This window comes from Pseudochaenichthys georgianus, chromosome 14 (genome assembly GCF_902827115.2).
Source record: "Pseudochaenichthys georgianus chromosome 14, fPseGeo1.2, whole genome shotgun sequence".
Lineage (NCBI taxonomy): Eukaryota > Metazoa > Chordata > Actinopteri > Perciformes > Channichthyidae > Pseudochaenichthys > Pseudochaenichthys georgianus.
In genome coordinates, this window is record NC_047516.1 from 39,381,524 (window position 1) to 39,402,050 (window position 20,527).

General features: G+C 42.6%; 1 protein-coding gene across 3 annotated transcripts; it reads right to left on the minus strand.

Moving 5' to 3' along the window:
- Positions 1–2,357: 2,357 nt before the first annotated feature.
- On the minus strand, positions 2,358–20,251 carry hyou1 (hypoxia up-regulated 1). Of its 3 annotated transcripts, none has more exons than XM_034098721.1 (24): positions 20,052–20,251; positions 19,094–19,169; positions 18,770–18,863; positions 17,757–17,835; positions 17,458–17,612; positions 17,042–17,118; positions 16,781–16,962; positions 16,377–16,492; positions 15,502–15,688; positions 15,202–15,336; positions 10,142–10,224; positions 9,820–9,952; positions 9,446–9,630; positions 9,192–9,330; positions 8,857–8,914; positions 8,303–8,379; positions 8,065–8,202; positions 7,677–7,951; positions 7,502–7,589; positions 7,055–7,311; positions 6,892–6,976; positions 6,405–6,660; positions 6,199–6,306; positions 2,358–3,675 (listed from the first exon to the last, which is right to left on the minus strand). In XM_034098721.1, the coding sequence occupies exons 2-24, from the start codon at positions 19,161–19,163 to the stop codon at positions 3,626–3,628; spliced, it is 3,027 nt and encodes a 1,008-aa protein (XP_033954612.1). In that variant the 5' UTR covers positions 19,164–19,169; positions 20,052–20,251; the 3' UTR covers positions 2,358–3,625. The 3 variants fall into 3 exon arrangements, with proteins under 3 accessions (XP_033954612.1, XP_071061622.1, XP_033954613.1); XM_071205521.1 differs by having other exon boundaries at positions 8,065–8,207; positions 8,302–8,379; XM_034098722.1 differs by having other exon boundaries at positions 8,065–8,199; positions 20,052–20,250.
- Between the last annotated feature and the right edge of the window lie 276 nt (positions 20,252–20,527).

The following is a 20,527-nucleotide window of genomic DNA, read 5'->3' on the forward strand; positions in this document are numbered from 1 at the left end:
TTTTTATCTCATTATATGACTTTTATCTCATCATTGACTTTTTTGATCTCATTATGGACTTTTTATCATCATTATCATGACTTTTTTAATCTAATCATTATGACTTTTTTATCTCATTATGATCGACTTTTTTATCTCATTATTATGACTTTTTATCATCATTATTGCGACTTTTATCTCATCAACTTGACTTTTTATCTCATTATGACCTTTTTATCTCATCATTTATGGACTTTTTATCTCATTATTAATGACTTTTTATCTCATAATTATGACTTTTTATCTCATTATTATGACTTTTTATCTCATGACTTTTTATCTCATTATTTCGACTTTTTTTATCTCATTATGACTTTTTATCTCATAATTATGACTTTTTATCTCATAATGACTTTTTATCTCATAATTATGACTTTTTATCTCATAATGACTTTTTATCTCATGACTTTTTATCTCATTATTTCGACTTTTTTTATCTCATTATGACTTTTATCTCATAATTATGACTTTTTATCTCATTATGACTTTTTATCTCATGACTTTTTATCTCATTATTTCGACTTTTTTTATCTCATTATGACTTTTTATCTCATAATTATGACTTTTTATCTCATGACTTTTTATCTCATTATTTCGACTTTTTTTATCTCATGACTTTTTATCTCATAATTATGACTTTTTATCTCATAATTATGACTTTTTATCTCATGACTTTTTATCTCATGACTTTTTATCTCATTATTTCGACTTTTTTTATCTCATAATGACTTTTTATCTCATAATGACTTTTTATCTCATTATTTCGACTTTTTTTATCTCATTATGACTTTTTATCTCATTATGACTTTTTATCTCATGACTTTTTATCTCATTATTTCGACTTTTTTTATCTCATTATGACTTTTTATCTCATTATGACTTTTTATCTCATAATTATGACTTTTTATCTCATGACTTTTTATCTCATTATTTCGACTTTTTTTATCTCATTATGACTTTTTATCTCATAATTATGACTTTTTATCTCATTATGACTTTTTATCTCATGACTTTTTATCTCATTATTTCGACTTTTTTTATCTCATTATGACTTTTTATCTCATTATGACTTTTTATCTCATAATTATGACTTTTTATCTCATTATGACTTTTTATCTCATTATTTCGACTTTTTTTATCTCATAATGATGACTTTTTATCTCATAATGACTTTTTATCTCATAATGACTTTTTATCTCATTATTTCGACTTTTTTTATCTCATTATGACTTTTTATCTCATAATTATGACTTTTTATCTCATTATGACTTTTTATCTCATTATGACTTTTTATCTCATGACTTTTTATCTCATTATTTCGACTTTTTTTATCTCATTATGACTTTTTATCTCATTATGACTTTTTATCTCATTATGACTTTTTATCTCATAATGACTTTTTATCTCATGACTTTTTATCTCATTATTTCGACTTTTTTTATCTCATTATGACTTTTTATCTCATAATTATGACTTTTTATCTCATTATGACTTTTTATCTCATGACTTTTTATCTCATTATTTCGACTTTTTTTATCTCATAATTATGACTTTTTATCTCATAATGACTTTTTATCTCAATTATTACTTTTCATGGGGATTTTATTTTTTTCAAGTGGCGGAAATGGGCTTCCATAGGTATGCACTCATAACAAGATATAGCCTTTCACACTGCTTCAGGCTTTGTATACCATGTATATTAAGATAGGTGGTAATGGTACTATAGCAGTGTTGGGTATTGTAGCTCATATTCAGTGTTTTGAACACATATCCATTCAGGTTCTGTTTTTGCTGTATAGTTATTTATGGGCATTGTGCGTTTCCTACAAACCTTTCAGAGGACGTCACAATACTGATGAATAAAGCAACAGTACTGGTATATTTTAATAAAGTGAATTATTTGGTGAACTCCTGGAAGCTCCACTCTCCAGTACTTTAGGTCAACATCGAGACCAGTTTATTTTCTGTTCCAAGGTATTTATATTACTTATTCAATCGATGTTTGTTTTGATGTGTTGATGCAGCTTCATGCTAACAGTTTGGACCGTGCTAACATTCACTGCAGAGGGATTCCTTTAACCTTTCAAACGGTTTCCCAATATGTTTAGCTATGAAAGCTACGAGGCAGATTTACAAAATGTGCAACACTACAAAGGTCAGGGACTGATCTGATTTTAAAACATGTTTGGCTCCGTCAGTAGGAATCCAATCAACTACTAAGAGAGCAACAATAATAGAGTGTGCTTTCTGATTGATGTACTAGCCTTGCTATCAATAACCGTTTCAATCGATAAGCCAATTACATCATACACTAAGAATTAAAAACAAGAGTTTTTATTAACAGTTTAGAAAGACAACATTGTTTGCATCTTCCATTCCTGACTGTTCTCTACAGTTCTCCCCTTCAAATAATCCACAGTGCAACAAACAGACGCACCCCCAACCCCCCCCAAACGTTCCAGCGGAAAACGGAGACAACATCTGTACGACAGGGCATGTCCAGGTAAAGATACAAATGACCCCCCCCCTCTAAATTGTTTAGCAGCTTATGAAATATTAAAGATGGAGTGCCCACTGTGCACACAATCAAAGTTTCAGTTGGATCAGAAAGAACTCAGCCGCGCACCAGCAGAGTGTAGTACACATACAGGAGCAGCTGGGGGGGGGGGGCGAGCAACAAGTGCTGCCTGATGGACCCGAACGGTCTGAACCTTGCACATCAAAGGAGAGGTTCTCATGAACGTATTCAGCCACTCATTGGGAACATAACAAGGTCTGAATCAGTAGTTCTGCTTTAAACACGCTGGCCCACCAAATGTTAATATGCATGTTATCCCTAGTTTACATGGTCATCGCATTGAGTCTCTTACTGGACAGCCTCTCTTTAGCCCAGTTGGTAAATATATGATGACCTCCTACATTACACAATTAAACCATGAATATTTATGACAGATTCTTTAACCAAATGAAAATTCAACTGACTGTGCTACCACATAGTTTTAAATATACTGTAAGTGATTACAGTATAAATGGTACAAATACATCTAACTTATTTGGCCAAATACATTCTGGTTTGGAGAAAAGACAAATTCTAAAGGACCATTAAGCAGCAGCTTAAGAGTCAGTGATACCAGCACTCGGCCATGGAGAGAGCAGCTGCAGCTTTTAGACCAATACTAAGCTCCCAGCTACAGAAACAGAATCAGTGCAGAGGACAAAGCAGGACAGGAAGTGTCCATTGAGGACAGACCAGAGAACACACACACACAGGGCCTGTCAAATGTCCGGATGGTCTCAACACGGCCTCTCCTTCAGCAGTGAGGGGGGGGCTTTGGAGCTTCACCTGGGCTTTATTTTGGTTGTGCTGCTTCTTGGTGTTTGAGTGACGGTAGCTTATAGAATCCATGAGACGGAGCAGATGAGGGTACAGAAGAAGAAGAAGGGGACAAGCTGAGTGGTCTCCAATCCTTATCTTCCAGCGGTTCAATAAACAAGGACCAAATTAAACAAAAAACAAACCGAGTGAGAAGGAACGCGAACATTTATACACTATCAATAAATAAAGTGATTTTTCCAGTTCCAGCCGTTATAATTCATCCTCTATGTGCTTCTCAGGCTGGCTCTTCTCCGTTGCTCCTGGAATGAGAAGAGAGGGAAACATGAATACTGTGTTGGATTACATCAGCTCACTTCAAGTGCTGGATAACTGCAGCACATGTTTACAGATTCAATAAGACACACACAAAGCTGTTGCCATGGTGAAGCCTGTTAGCAGAGACATTTGCAGGCCTTGTTGCAAGGTGAGGGAAAATCCAGAGCTGGTTTGTGGTCTGACTCGGACCTGGTAATCATGTCATCGAGGCATTCTCATCATTATTGAAATGCACCACATCAAACGATTGACATGTTCTACTACGAGCAGCCACACCGTCAGCTTTGTCTCCACCAAGGAGCAGTCTGCTGCGAGCCAGACACACAATGACGGGATAGCTGGTTCTAGTGTAAAGCAAAAGCTCTTTGGGTGGGATGAGAATGTGATTCAACCCTTTAATGTAATACATGACATCACATTGTTCTGCAGGTTTTATTACTATTCAACAGCTGGAACAACTAGCATTGCAAACACTTTGCTTTTTGTTATTATGGATCATTGTCTTAAAAGGGACCACACTCCCATGTTTACTACCGCTGTAAGTCCATTCATAAATCAACCATTTCATGTCAAAACCACGAGTGTTGTTGTACAGATCAACCTCTGTACGAATTAAATAAATGATCGTTGAACTACAGTGCGTTCACTCAGCCACTACAGACATGTGAGGAGTGGGTTAGAGTTAAGGTGAGGCTGGAGTCAGAGTCTCTTTTTACATGTCTGTGGCAAGCCAGAGGCGTCCTCCACCTTCAGGTGCTTCTCCCAGAGGTATCCTCTGAAAGGGCTACAGCGTGTCAGTTGAGGGAAGACATTCTAAAAGGAGCCGTATGTTACACTAATAGTTGACTGTACTGTTCTGATTCACTCATCAGAAGGATGCTTACTTGCTCATGAAATGCTTCAAAAACGTTGAAGTACCACACTGCTGGTACTGCAGCGAATAAAACGCCTATAACAAATGCGTAGTCTTTTGGTATATATATATATATATATCAGGGTTTCCGTTAGCCGGTAATTACCGGTTTTTAGCTGGTAACATTTATAAAAAACCGGTAAATTCAAAACCTGACGGTCAACATGTCTGGTAATAATTAGGGAGGCTCCGATCGATCGGCCGCCGGTCATTATCGGCCGATATTCACTCTTAATAGTTTGATCGGTGCTCTCTATAAAGGCCGATCAGGAGAGCTGGGTCTGATCGATATGGACATAAACGTGAGTGAAGTGTAACCGGAGCGAGAGAGAGATCAGATCAGCTGCTGAGTCTGACGGAGACACGCAGCTCTGCATAATCACCTGAAGCCCCGCCCTCTGTTTAGCGGGCTGCAGGAGCTGCATGAGAAACTGACTGCTGTCAGGAGAGAGAGGGAGGGAGAGGGAGAGAGGGAGGGAAAGAGAGAGAGAGAGAGAGAGAGAGAGAGAGAGAGAGAGGATCCGTTTCTCCCGTGTTATTATTCAAAGTTGATGTAAACTTCTGAATAATGTACGTTATCTACTACAAGTAGTTTGTTTGAATGTAATAATTATGTTGTTTGTTGTTTGTGGAATCATTTATTGAAAAATTAATCTGAATTTTTTTCGATCTGTTACAATTATAAACTGAAGCAATATCAAAATGAGCCCGTGAACTGAGTTTTAAACTGAAGCATATCTGCTCATAGTCCGGTAATTACCTGCTAACGGAAACTCTGCTACACAACTATTATTATTATTATTGAAATATGACACACGGTAAGTTTCAAATTTGTCCGGTAAAATAAAATCTGCCCGGACATTTGACCGTCGAGAAAAAATCCTAGCGGAAACCCACATCACAGGTATTATTCAACCAATACAAATCATTAACTTTGATTTGATATTCATGAATCCTTCATTATGGGACAGTGGCAGATCTACAGTTCTGGAATGTTTGAGTAGGAGATGTAATAGTTGAGAAAGTGCAGTAGAAGAGTCCCTATCATGAGAATGAAGGAGAGCCTTCTGAAGAAAGCCCGGCTGAACACAGCAGCTTCATAACCATAATGCGATCCGTTACAACAGTCCAGCAGAACGCTCATGCTCCGTTAGTGTCGGTGAGGAGTCGAGTGGTGAGGAGTTGACTAAAGCTCTCCGGCATCCAGGGGCGGGGCAATGCCCCCCTAAAACTGACCTCTGACCCCCCTAACAATGAAATTATTATTATTTATTTTTTTAGATGCAACTGTTCATTGCCTTTATTTTTATAGAAATATGGTGTGAGTGCAAACATTGCACGATAACTTAAGCTGAAGCTAACAGTAATAACTATAAGATCTATCTGAAATAAATAAGTGTACTGAAACAAATACCAATAACTGTATTGCATTGTTTTCTTATGCGCAATTACTTCATACTGTCTAGTTCTCTTTTTCGTCCTGCATTTATTGTGCCCCCCTCAGAAAATAACTGGCCCCCCAGTGGCCCCCCCAGTCAAATTGGTCTAGAACCGCCACTGCCGGCATCATCAGCTACAGGAATGGCAGACCGACCTGTGGTTGTTGATTCTTCTGTGGGCTGTGATTGGCTGTCCGGGTCTGTGTTGGTAGCGCTCTCCTCAGTGGGCGGGACTTTCCCTGGCTGTACCTCCTCTGGGCTTTCTGTATTTAAATTGAGCATTTTGAAAAAGACAACAAAAATAAATAGTTTTTCTAACTAACAGTTGTAATTATTTTTGGATAATACACGATTGACCCACCACTCTTTGAGTCTGCGCTCTCCTCTGCGGGGGGGATGACCTTCTCCTTGGTGGTGTTGTTGGCCTTGCTGCTTTTATCAGAGCTTGTGCTGTTCTTGGCTTTGACTTTGGGCTTGGCAAACTTGGCCTTGTTGAGCAGGTAGTTGAGCTCCCGCTCCAGCAGGGACACTTTGGACTCGATGTCTTTTGACAAGAGGACGGGCCGTTCCTTTGGAGAGCGCTTCTCCTGCTCGGATTCCGTCTCATTTTTCCACGTCTGCAGAAAACGTTACACCTGTCAATTTACTCGATACAAAGAGAACTACTTCACTAACTATGAAAAAAAACGATAATATATGTGCATTATGGGAAATGTAGCAAATGCCCCATACTAGAAAATACAAGCCTTGTACCGACACAGCTTTGACTTTTCTATATTCCACTTTGAGCTAAATAAATGAGGAGGACGACCATGTGTGATGAAAACATGTATACATTGCCCACATACCATTGTTTCGTTGATCACTTTTTCTAACAGATTCAGCTCAACTTCAGTGAAGATCTGGTCGTCCTCTGGAATCAGTTTGGCACTCCTTTGAAGAAAACAAAACAAATGTGGTCAATAACAAAGTCCCTCGCCTCTACGAAGTCCTAACATCTCCAGCACTCACCTCAGGAAGAAGCTGGAGGTGTTGAGTCTGCTGTTCAGGGCGGCCAGGCGCTCGGGCCACCTGCGGCGCTCCTCAACCCTGAAGAACATGTCCTTACACAGGCTCCTCAGCTGGGACAGTTGCTCCCTCAGCTGCTTGTTGGAGGCAGTGTAGCCCTCCTCATCCATCCACTCGGACGCCTCGCTCAGCTTGCTGGAGATCTGCTCCTTCTCCTCCTCCGTCACCACCAGCTGGTAATCCTCCTGGTACAGCTTGTCCTGGAGGAACAATGAGTGTTTGTGGGGAGGCCCAGGTGATGTTGTGCCATGTGGTTGTTCTTAAGATGAAACGATTTTAAATCTAGGATTTCTGTGGAATAGCTACACTGGTGACTCAAATGTCTTGAAAACCAAATTGGATAGGAAATAAGGCTGACGATAAAACTATGGTTAAGCGTTAGTTACTTACCTGTGTCTCAAAGATAAAAGCTTCCAGACTGTTGAGGGACTTCTCCCTCTCCTGTTTGGCCAGGTCTCTGTCTGTCAGATCCTGCAACCTGCGGACATACAAACACTCATTTCAGCCAACTGACTGAGAACCGAGAGAACACGAGAGAGAAGAAAAAAGGAAGTTGCTGCTTTACTTCTTCTTAGAGGAGGCCACATCCTCTGCAGTAGGGTCAAGGATGTCATTGGTGATGAGTTCCGCTGCGACGTCTTCAGAGATCTTGCTCTTTTTCTGAGGTTTTGCCTTCCTCTCAGCGTCCTTCTCTGCCTCCGTGTTCTCAGCGTCCTTCTCTGCCTCCGTGTTCTCAGCGTCCTTCTCTGCCTCCGTGTTCTCAGCGTCCTTCTCTGCCTCCGTGTTCTCAGCGTCCTTCTCTGCCTCCGTGTTCTCAGCTTCCTCTCCATCCTTTTCCTCCTTTACCAGCAAAAATGTTACTTTATAGGCCACTCTTTTTTGGATAAAGTTAGTTTCTCATTTACTAATCAATATTTCAAACTAAATGTTCCTCAGGGCTGTAGAGGTCTTACCGGAGCATCAGTCTGGCTGCTCGCCTCCTCGGTCTTCTCCTGACCTTTCTCTTCAGTGGAACTCTTCTCCGAGTTTTCCTGCTTCTCCTCGGCCTCGCCCTCCTCGCCCTCCTTGCCAGACTCCGGAGGCACTTCCTCCTCGTCCCGAACAAGAGAAATCAGGAAACAATGTGAGCTACCACCTCAACACACTGCACTTGATTAACAAACATGTCAGCTTTGTCATGATCTGAATTACCTGGACAGGTTCCGTCACATTTGCGGCAGGTTCTGAGGATCCTCCTCCAAACAAGGTGGAAATAGTGTTTCCCAGCTCTGAAACCGAGTTGGCTCAGTTAGTTATATTAAGTCCCATAAACTAAAGTACAGGCTGTAAAATTGACAACTTTAAAAAAAGTATTTTAGTATTAGCAATCAACAAGCCAAAAACATGTCCAAGTTCCATCAGCGCTGACAAAGAAGGAGGCAATGGAAGCTGTGAGTCCTGCAGGTCCTTTGTCTCAGGAATGAATGGCAGCTACAGCGTCGACCCGTGTCTTCCTTGTTCAGAGATAACCACGAAGTGCTTACTAAGCGTCCCGGTCTCATCGAGAGGCCGAGACCCTGTCATGTTCATAACCCTGAATACTTTGGCTCAGGCTCAAACACTCAATGTATTCCTTAATACAGCCCTGTAGTGGTTGAATCAAAGGCACTTTTAATGTACCCCGCCCCCGGCTACAAAGCTAGATACCACACAGATGGGCAGAATTTCAAGGTCACCAAAGTACCGCCATAACGCTCAGAACCTACTAGTTAATGTTGATTCCTCCTCTTTCTCCTCCACAATAGTTTCAAACACAGACTCCACCTGTGGATGACAAAAATACAACATTCATTTCACTGAAACAAATCAAATATACTTTTGGTTTCTATTCTGCGAGTATCAAGTACACCAATCAAACAAAACAATAGTGGATTGAAATGTATCCCTCTATAATTGAGCCATGATGTTCTGCTGTGTGCAGTATGAGGAGTGGCTCCTCGTGGTCCAGCACACTGTGCAGGCAGACATCACAGGAGGTGGAACATGTGTCCTGCTCTCAGTGAGCAGCTGCTGTTTGGATGTTCAGAAGAGCGAGACTGACCCGGTCCAGCAGCAGCACCCCGCTCTCATCCATGTTGAAATGGGCTTTGATGCCTTTGGACTCTGCGTCTGCATTCTTCTGGAAGCTGTTGCCTACTCCAGACAGCTTGACCGTGGTCAGGTTCAGAGAGCCAAACACGCTGCGAAACACCAGCAAAACATTCAAACCCTGAAGGCATCATACATCGGAGCCTCTTTGAATGCTTCTAAAGTACAGTGCGCTTCCACAGAGCTCTCAAGCCTCAGCCAACTAACCTGAGGTCTTCCTGACTCAGGTAGCTCAGGTCGCCGTAGTTGATGTAGAAAGCAAAGTCGTCGCTGTAGCGGTTGAATGTGATGACCTTGCGCTGGGGGTAGGGCGCCATCCTCTGGAAGAGGATACGTTTGTTGTGTTTAAGGGTCTTGATACCCTCCTCCTCTGACTCACGGGTGAACTCCACCTGATGGTACCAAAGACATGTGGTTAGTGTTTCCATGGACTGTAATATCACATCCTATTTGGGTTCGAGTCCTGTACTAAAAGAACAGGCAACAGTGAGAAAGGTGCTGAGAAACACCGTGGTTACAGGAGTTCAAACACATGTTAGCAAACAAGGATTCAGGACGAACGAGGCAGTGAACGAGCGGACCTGGATGGGGAAGACGGCTGCGTCCCGGACCAGGAAGGGTTTGACCTTGAAGGCCTTGCTGAGGGCAGCAGCCTGGTACACCGCTCCCATGGCTGCTGCTTCGTCTGCGTTGATGTTCTTCGCCAGATCCTCTCTGCACGGCAGAATACACAAACCACAGCTTCTCAATCCAACCAAAGTTAAACTCAACTCTCTAACAATCAGAATCAGGATGATTTCCAAGACTTGGTGGAAATGTGAAGCAAGTTGTGGAAAAATAAAGTTCATCAATCATGTTCACTTTGGAAGTGGAAGTGATTGAATGGGAGTGGACAGTACTCACTTGCCCACAGCTTTGAGCAGCACTTCCTGGACCTTGGGGACGCGGGTGGCGCCGCCTACTAAAATCACCTGCTCAATGTCCTCCTGTTGAAAGAAATATAAAAACTCACTCAACATCTGTTCATACTCACTGCTCAATATTTCCCATCAAATTAAAAAGAACATCAGTCCACACCTTAAGATGGTAAGAGACCTTAATGTCAAAATTAGTTCTGCTTTTGACATATGCCCCTTTCACACCAACGCGGTTCCAGGGCCGGTTTGGAGCTAGAGCCTGAAAAGCACAGGTTTTTCCTGTTCACACCGCAGCGGAGCCACCTCTATGCTGCGGAATCCAGTTTGTTTCAAGCACCAAAAAATTGTCGGTCTAGAACATAGACTGTATATATAAATGGACGTAGTGTCCATGACGTCACCCATAGGATTCTGCAGAGTTGCTGAGAAGCCTAAAGTAGGCGGAGTCTGGCACCAACGGCTCGACAGTGACGTCAGAGTCTAACTCCCACCTGCTCCAACCTGATCCAAATAAGGGCAAAGAGGCGGGACTTCCTGGAACTAGCTGGAAGTTCCAGAGCTAGCTGAGGCTACCTAGCTAAACTAACATGCTCAGCAGCATCTGGGATGCATCTGGGATGCTAACCTACATTTGTTGCTCCCAGTCTGCACGTTTTACGTTGCTTAAGGCAAGTAGGTAAGTTAACATGAAACTATCAATAATAATCTAAGGTATTGAGTTTTTGGGATAATACTTGCATACAAATCTTAAAATGCCTACTAGCAGAGAGACAGAAAGCTAGAAGCAGCAGTCACTGCAGAGACCTGTCACTCAAGGTGACCACGCCCTAATTTATGCAAAAACTTTAAGACCTAATATAACTAAAAAGGTTGCGTTATATAACAATTCACCCCCCACATTGTAGTCATGAAGGGGGAATCCATCTATACAGAGAATATTTTGTTTTTTAACCACGATGTAAACATGTTTATTTCTGCTGTAAAGTTGGGCATTTTAACATGGGGGTCTAAGGAAATTGCTCCCTTCTGCAGCCTGCTCCTACTGGCCACTAGATGAACTGCAGTTTGAGGCTTTGTCTCGAAGCAAGAACCGCATACGTCACACTTACGTCGGAGGGGGGCGAGATTAACCTGAGCTAACAGTTACGATATGTCCACACAGCCGCGTTAAAAAAAATCTTGGAGGTGGGCGTGTCTGAAGCTTGGGGATTTTTTGCGAGCAACACGACCAACAACCAATCACATGAATCTCCCACTCCCGACATACAAAGCAATAGCAATGTTAAAACGAAGTAAACTGGATATAAGATCCCCAAACAGGCGAAACCCTACCCGTTTCACCCCCTGTCTCTGCCTCCTCCCTCCATGCCTGGTTCCTCCGGTTTGTATCCCGGTAGGTGAACAGGGACTGATCCTAAAGCACCGGGTGATTCACTACCGCTCCGATTATTTTCGCCTCCATTTTTTGACATATGGGAAATGAACTGGCTCTCCCAGCATACACGCGGTTTGATTGGCTAGCGCTTGTATTGGCAGATTTGCATACGCGGGATATGATTGGCTGACGCCTCCTTCGAAGCGTCAAAAGTAGAACATTGCTCTACTTTTGCAGTGAGCACCGCGAGAAAATCTACGCTTTGCTCCCACAATGCAGTTTGGCGAGGCGTGACGTCACCCTATTCAAAGTGAATGGGCAGAAGCGGTGACGCACGCCGCCGTGTAGGGGCCGTAAGGACCCGGTGGAATCTAGGGGTTAGTTCACACGGCAGCGGCCGCTGTAAAGTATTCACTGTCTGACTGTCACACAAGCAGCTCATACATATCCCCAGTTCCCCAAGTGAATGTGTGTCAGTCTGAATTGACGCTGTTTGGCATCACAACGCTGTTATTAAAGTTTCTCTGGTATAAAATGGGTGGTGTTGGCACAGGGTTGCCAACTTTGGGTACCTGGCTGGAGTGAGATTTTGATATCATGGGTTTGATTACACATATGCACACTAAATTACTGATATCGTGTCAGCAGCGGGACCTTAGCATATATACAGTGGGGCAATAAAGTATTTAGTCAGCCACCAACTGTGCAAGTTCTCTCACTTAAAAAGATGAGAGAGGCCTGTACTTTTCATCCTAGGTACACTTCAACTCTGAGAGACAGAATGGGGGGAAAGAATCCAGGATATCACATTGTAGGATTTTAAATGAATTAATTGGTAAATTCCTCTGTAAAATAAGTATTTGGTCACCTACAAACAAACAAGATGTCTGGCTCTCACAGACCTGTAACTTCTTCTTTAAGAGCCTCCTCTGTCCTCCACTCGTTAACTGTATTAATGGAACCTGTTTGAACTCGTTATCAGTATAAAAGACACCTGTCCACAACCTCAAACAGTCACACTCCAAACTCCACTATGGCCAAGACCAAAGAGCTGTCAAAGGACACCAGAAACAAAATGGTAGACCTGCACCAGGCTGGGAAGACTGCATCTGCAATAGGTAAGCAGCTTGGTGTGAAGAAATCAACTGTGGGAGCAATTATTAGAAAATGGAAGACATACAAGACCACTGATAATCTCCCTCGATCTGGGGCTCCACGCAAGATCTCACCCCGTGGGGTCAAAATGATCACAAGAAGAGACGGTGAGCAAAGATCCCAGAACCACACGGGGGGACCGAGTCCATGACCTGCAGAGAGCTGGGACCAAAGTAACAAAGGCTACCATCAGTAACACACTACGCCGCCAGGGACTCAAACCCTGCAGTGCCAGACGTGTCCCCTGCTTAAGCCAGTACATGTCCAGGCCCGTCTGAAGTTTGCTAGAGAGCATTTAGATGATCCAGAAGAGGATTGGGAGAATGTCATATGGTCAGATGAAACCAAAATAGAACTTTTTGGTAAAAACTCAACTAGACGTGTTTGGAGGAGAAAGAATGCTGAGTTGCATCCAAAGAACACCTACTGTGAAACATGGGCGTGGAAACATCATGCTTTGGGGCTTTCTGCAAAGGGACGGACGACTGATCCGTGTAAAGGAAAGAATGAATGAGGCCATGTATCGTCAGATTTTGAGTGACAACCTCCTTCCATCAGCAAGGGCATTGAAGATGAAACGTGGCTGGGTCTTTCAGCATGACAATGATCCCAAACACACCGCCCGGGCAACGAAGGAGTGGCTTCGTAAGAAGCATTTCAAGGTCCTGGAGTGGCCTAGCCAGTCTCCAGATCTCAACCCCATAGAAATCTTTGGAGGGAGTTGAAAGTCCGTGTTGCCCAGCGACAGCCCCAAAACATCACTGCTCTAGAGGAGATCTGCATGGAGGAATGGGCCAAAGTACCAGCAACAGTGTGTGAAAACCTTGTGAAGACTTACAGAAAACATTTCACCTCTGTCATTGCCAACAAAGGGTATATAACAAAGTATTGAGATGAACTTTTGTTATTGACCAAATACTTATTTTCCACCATCATTTGCAAATAAATTCTTTAAAAATCAGACAATGTGATTTTCTGGATTTTTTTTTTTCTCATTCTGTCTCTCATAGTTGAGGTATACCTAGGATGACAATTACAGGCCTCTCATCTTTTCAAGTGGGAGAACTTGCACAATTGGTAGCTGACTAAATACTTTTTTGCCCCACTGTATGTATGTATATATATATATATATATATATATAGAGAATAATTATATTATTTTTTTTTTACCACTAAAATACAGCAACGCATCTTTGATTCATGTCGTTTATAACTGGAATATTACAATTATTATTAACTTTGTCTGTACAAAGTAGCCTGTCCAGGAAATATGCCCAAATCAACAAAAACTGCGATCCGGCAGGCAACACCGGGAACCGCGTTGGTGTGAAAGGGGCATTAGACGTCTACATACTTTTTTTGGTGAACATTTATCTATTAGTTTTTACCTACTTTGCAAAGGAAAACATACAAATCGGGAATACTTGCCTAATAAGCACAATCTCCCCAAAATGGAATAAAAAAAAAATTCTATATATATATATATATATATATATATATATATATATATATATACATATATATGGAGTGAAAGAGAAGTAATGCGTGTTATATGACACCATCAGCTCAAACAACCCAGTACCCAGCCCATACCTGGGTTTGGTCTTTTGTACACAGATCTGGGAAGAATATAACCATTTGTCAAGTTTTTCTTGCAGCCAATCACTACAACTGCTCTTCAATTGAATGCATCGCGCCATTGGCCCACTGTTGCTGAAGTGACATCACACAGTCTGGTGGGCAAGTGGAGCTACCAAAGCTCTCAAAAGCAGAGCTAGACTACACACCTAATTCAGGACAAAACTGTGAATACAAGTACACGGCGTTTTGTACAGTTATTTTATAAATATTCACGTAGAATGTTTAGAAAATAATTTGAACACTTTGAAAATATATTCAATAAAGTCATTCGCATAGGGGACGGACGGACGGTTGGGGCATTTTATTGAAGTCAATGATTTAATTCACAGAATGTGTATCAAATGGAAAAGGGAAAGTTTTTCTCTGGTCAACTTAAATAAAAGTATGACACGTGTCGAACCAGCTGGTTTAGGGACACCAGAAATGGCTTGAAACCAATGTGGTCCAGTATGTTGTTGACCATCAGTGTGATGTGAAACACATCTTTTGTTGAGCAGGTAATGTTCTTTCATGACAGTTTGATGTGTCAATAAAACAGCGGTTGCTAAGAGACGGCTAAATGAGACTACTGACTGCAGCACGCTCATCATTAGCCACCTTTAGCTTAGCATTGGTTATAGGCAGCCATGTGACCAGGATGTCATTTTGATAGCCTAACGTTAGCTTTTTACTTCTGGCCATTGTATTAACACTTCAAAAATCATAAAGTGGTATTAATATGTGCAGAATCTCCTGCTGAACAAAACATACAAGTATCTTAAATGTGCGTTTGCCCCAGAGCCTACAAAAATACATCACTCTATTGTAGATTTATGTGGTATTCAGTTATTTCCCTATTCTTATTCTATGCATCCGCTGCGACCCACTATACTGACCAGGTTCATCTCTGCGGTGCTGAGGGCGTCCTGCACCGGGCCCGGCACTCTGTCGAACAGATCCGCACACAGATCTTCAAAGTCCGTCCTGGTCACCTTAGATTTGAAGTCAATGTCATCCATTAACCCTTCCACCTGAGTGAAGAAAGAAAACACCATTTCATCTTCACGTATTGGTATCAAACAAAGTCAACATGTCATGCAATTTACTCAGGTGTGAGATGTTTTTTATTTATTTTAGGTGCTGATCTGTCTGATCAGCTGTTTGCTTTAAGAGTGCCGGATGGACCCTGCAGTCACCTGGGCCATGAAGTCCACGTTGGCACTCAGCACCGTCTTCAGCCTCTGGGCCTCTTTGAGGAGCTTGGCCATGGCCCGGTGGTTCTCCCTCACGTCCTTCTTTGTCTTCTTCTGCTCGTTGAACAGTTTAGCCAGGTGGTCCCGGAGTCGCAGGTCCATCTCAAAGCCCCCCAACCCGCGGTCAAACCTACAGCCAGAACAAGAGAAGCAGGCCTTAGAATACATCGAAGAATGTGGTATCCTCAAAATGTTTAGAAAATGTTGGCAATTAAACACCAGTATTGTGGATATAATCACTAAGTGGGTAAAGGCATAGAATAGAACAGTTAGTAGAGTTCAGGCAATCCAAACATGTCACCATCAGGCAGCTTTTAAAACCAGAAAATAAATGTATGCTATGTTGTGAAATTCTAAATCTGGGACAATATTTAGTCCCATATCACAATATCAACACGACAGCAATATACCGACCAACCCTACCCTCACCCCTCAGCCAATCACAAACCCTCCCCTCCGTCCACACAGCTCTGGCTATGAGACGTACATGTAGCTGGCTCACTGCGTCGTTGCTACTTCAGTTATTGGGTCAATACAATGCATCTGCAATAGAGCATGTATTGACAGCAGCCTGCAGTGGGCTGAACTGCACTGTGCGAGGGTTTCTACTGATAACCCTATTCTGGAAACAAAAAATCCTAAAAATGTGAGTTTAATAAATTGTATTCTTGGGTGTTAATTTATGTTTATATGTTAAACTATTTATCAACGTTATTTTTGATTGCTTTATAACTTGTTTATTTTATTATCAGATATTGGGCATGCTCTCCCCAGTCTTGAAAAGGATTAATAAGACAAAGCGTGTGGTTGTGACTGACCCGACCCCTCTGATCTGCAGCTGGGGCTGGGTGCCCGCCTCCTTGGTCTTCACGGTCTGGTACGTGACGATGGTGGCCGTGGTGCTCCCTGAACCCATATCATAAAACATGATGTTCTGAAACAGAAACAGGTCACTCATCAGTCGGCTTGTTAGGCGCCACAGTGACAGACACACTCAATTATTGTGAAGTGCAAAGATGGTAAGAGACCCGAGGATAAAGCGGTCAAAATGCTCCATTTGTTATCGTCTCTCTTTCAAGACACATCAGGCTTTGATACACACTCAGAAGGGATTAGATACATTCATTGTCAGCGTGAGTCTGCACATGGGATTTGTTGACGATAATAAACATAACCAGACCAATTAATAACCATGACTCTGGAAGTAATGCTGACTGTGCACCTTGACTGTATTGTCGATATCTTTCCTCCTGAACACGCCGTAGTTCAGGGCCACGGCGGTGTTGTCGTTGATGAGCTGCAGAACCTTGAGGCCGGCCATCTGCGCCGCCTGCAGCACGGCCCGCCGCTCCGCCTGGTTGAAGAAGGCCGGGACCGTGATCACCGCGTCTTTCACCGGTTGTTCTGCGAGTGGAGGGAGACGACGCTAGGGAATATGCCTCACATTGAAACAGCCATGATCTTCTGCAGCGCGCACACTGACCTGCAAAGTCCTGAGCCAGACCCCGGGAATAGTTGAGCATCATCCCCAGCAGCTCCTCGGGAGTGAACTGGGTTTCTCTGACGCCACAAAGAGGAGGAAGACACATTAGAGGCCCCAGTCCAAAGCAGTGCTTATCTTTAGAACCCATTGATGTTTCTATGACAACTGCCATAGTGCTTCTACGGATAGCTACAGTATCTCACCATCGGTCATGTTTTTAGAATGAGCTGTAATAATAATCATCACTCTTCAGTATGAATACAAGCTGCTCCAGAGGTGAAATGATATGAGACAGAGGTATCGCCCATTACTGTGGACTTCATGACGAACAGACCACGAGTGAACACTTCTAAATAATACAAATAGACACAGTATTTATTATATGCAGGAGCATTGGATGAATGTGGCACACTCACTCTGAGGTTTTAAAGTACACGGTGCCTCTCACCGGGTCCTCCAGCAGCTGGTGCTCAGGGAAACGTTTCTGGTAGAGCGCCACCTGGAGGTTATTGTGCTTTTTTCCCAGGAGACTTTGGAGGTGTCTATACACACTTTTAGGCGTCTTCACAGACTGAAATGTAGCAATATATTAGCATTAATAGCAAGCAAGGAAAAAGACATATCATTCCGAGCTTAGCTAAGCACTGTTAGTGCACGTGTGAGTCAGCAGACATTTGATCAAACTCAATTCAGGACATTTGAGAAGAAGTCGTACCACTCCGAGTGCGCTGTCTCCCAACAGTCTTTCAGTTTCCTTCAGACATACAGCAATGGGGGTTTTCCTCCGCGACTCCCTGAAGGAAAGCACAACAGAGAAAATGTTTAACACTTTAATGTCATTTCCTGATGGATGTGTTTCCCTCTCTTGTGTTCTGATCCTCTCTGGGAACATCCAGTTCAATTGCTCCAGAGCAAGGAAAACATACGGGGGGGGGAAAGGGGGCACCTTTTTAAAGGATTGTCCGTTTTGGAACACAGACACACACTTTAGTTTTCCTCCATACGCTACACACATGGGAACTGACCAACACACGTATGTGAGGACAGCTGACCAGCTGCCTGTTGTCCTCAGAGCAGCAGACTGATTATATGATCCAGGACATGACTATTGGGTTTTGGAAACTATTTATAAAAGAGGCATAATGTTTCAGATCAAATTAAAACTTTACAATTCAAACCCGACGCTGTGGAATCATCTGATTCACATGTGACTGAATGGAGATGAAGATAAATAAATAAATGTTGTTGTGAGCAGTGGGTTTCTTGCTGACAAACTCCAACTCTGAGTTTATTTATAAACATTATTAAAGTTAACAGGAGAAACAGCAGAAGTAAATAACATCATTTCTTACTTCTAACTTCCTGATTAATCAGAACAGAAATGCAGTTAACATCTTGGAGGTGAGTTTAATCTGCTATCCGTCTTCACTGCGGTTTGAAACTGCAGTGAAGTTGAAATGTTTCCTATCGGAGCTGAAGGGCGAGGGGGCGGGTCAGCCGGTAAAATACTTCCGTGAAGAACACTCGGGTCTCAAGGCAGAAATAAAAGCTCTAAGACCGTCTCAAAGATAGCGCATCAGAATGAAGTCAGAATCAACAGAGGATCAAGGAGCCAGGAACTGTCCAATAACAGACTTGGCATGCTCCCTGTGAATTTGGAAATAGAAAACTCTGTGTGGGAAAGCAAAGTGTTTACTCGTTCTGTACCAGGTTCATAAAAACACTCACTTGTTGAGAACAATCTCCATCGGCACACCAGGTTTCACTATCGCCACTTTCATCCACTCACTGCCCAGGTCCACCGACATGACCGCTACTGTGCCTGCAACACAAGACATGTGTAACATACCGCTGGCACCCCACAGACTCTGAGGGACACGCTGTTCAGCCAACTCATCTAGATTTCTAAATAATTCACAATTATAGTTGTAATCAGTGTTGGAAAACGAGTCGGCTTGTCCAGACCAGTTCAGCCCCCACAGCACTGCTCTCACTACGAGCAGGACTTCATGTCAGAGTGAGATTTGCGTGTATCTTGATGGGTCATGTTACCTGCTCCAGAAGGCAACATTGCCAGAACAAGGCAGACGAGAACAGCCAGTGGCAGCTTCCTCCCTCCCATGGTGAGCTGGAAAGATGTACACAAATTTACTTTTTTTATTTACATTTTCATCTTAATGAATATTCATTACAGGTCTTTACTCATCTAACCTCGACTATATTTACAGAATATGTTAAAAGCTCATCACATACCAACACCTGTATTCCCCTGACCCTCTGTGTCCGTGCCCATGCAGGCACGGTGTCCGTACAGTCACTTTTCATTCATCATGTGGAAGCAGGTGCTAGCCTCACATAGGTAATAATAATAATAATAATAATAATAATAACAACAACAACCTACTAGAAAAGCCAAACTTGTGCAGGTAGAAACTGGAATAATGACACTGCTCGTGTTTCTTTAGTGCTCATTTGGCAGTGACTCAGGTCCAGCTGGATCAGAGACACTGCCACTGGTCTCTGCCCAAGGCGATGCAAAGCAGTTCATGACCTGATCACACAGCTGTGGACACTTCCAAACACGTGGTATTAATAGTTACTAAAGCTTTAATAATTACAAGTTTGGGTTTCGTTTGTAATCAAACAAATGCATGCCGATGCAGAGCTTCAGATTGAGCAGAAGAACAACCGGAGACGCAGTGACGCATGCACACACAACTCAAACCCTCATTATTACTAAGTCAACAGATAAAGAAAAACGTCCAGTCTTTTAGATGGTCATCATCTGGATACAAGAGCTAGTTGTAGGAGAAGTCGCAGATGTAGACTAGTTTAAGGGCCAAATTGGACACAGCTGTTTAGCCTTTCCCCGTTAACCGTTACCCGTGAACCGGAGGTGCTGTGGAGAAGACAACCAGCTTTCACACGAGTTGACAGCTACACATCGCTAGCTAACTGTCTGGCCCCATCAGTAGAAAGCATGATGGACTCAATCTGTTCCCGATCTCACCTTCTCTCTTCCGGCACTGATGCAGGGGGTTCTGGGATCAGTGTTCCTGGTCTAGCCTTGATTCAGTGCCTCTTTGTTGTCACACTTGACCGTTTTTAGTTCCCCTTATCACCGGCTCATTCTCAGCAGTCGGGCCCGGAACGCGGCGTCACCTCATTGGATCCACTGGAGCCGCTGCTGCTGCCGGAACAACTACCGTCAGGCTAACATCAACCGAACACACTGTTTCCGGTCAGGCTTCCAGCGCAAAACAGCCAGCAGACTCACATACGGATACGTTGTTGCACATGACTCCCAAAGCTATTTTTCAATGGTTACGTTTCTGAAACTTTAATTGAGATTTAAATGGGGATTTTTGGAACTACGTGGTTAAAAACACAAACAAATACTATAGATGTCACTCCATCTGAATTAATAATTGCATTCCTAAATATAAGGTTATCTAAACTGGAGGAATGCGTACAGTGCGGTAGTTG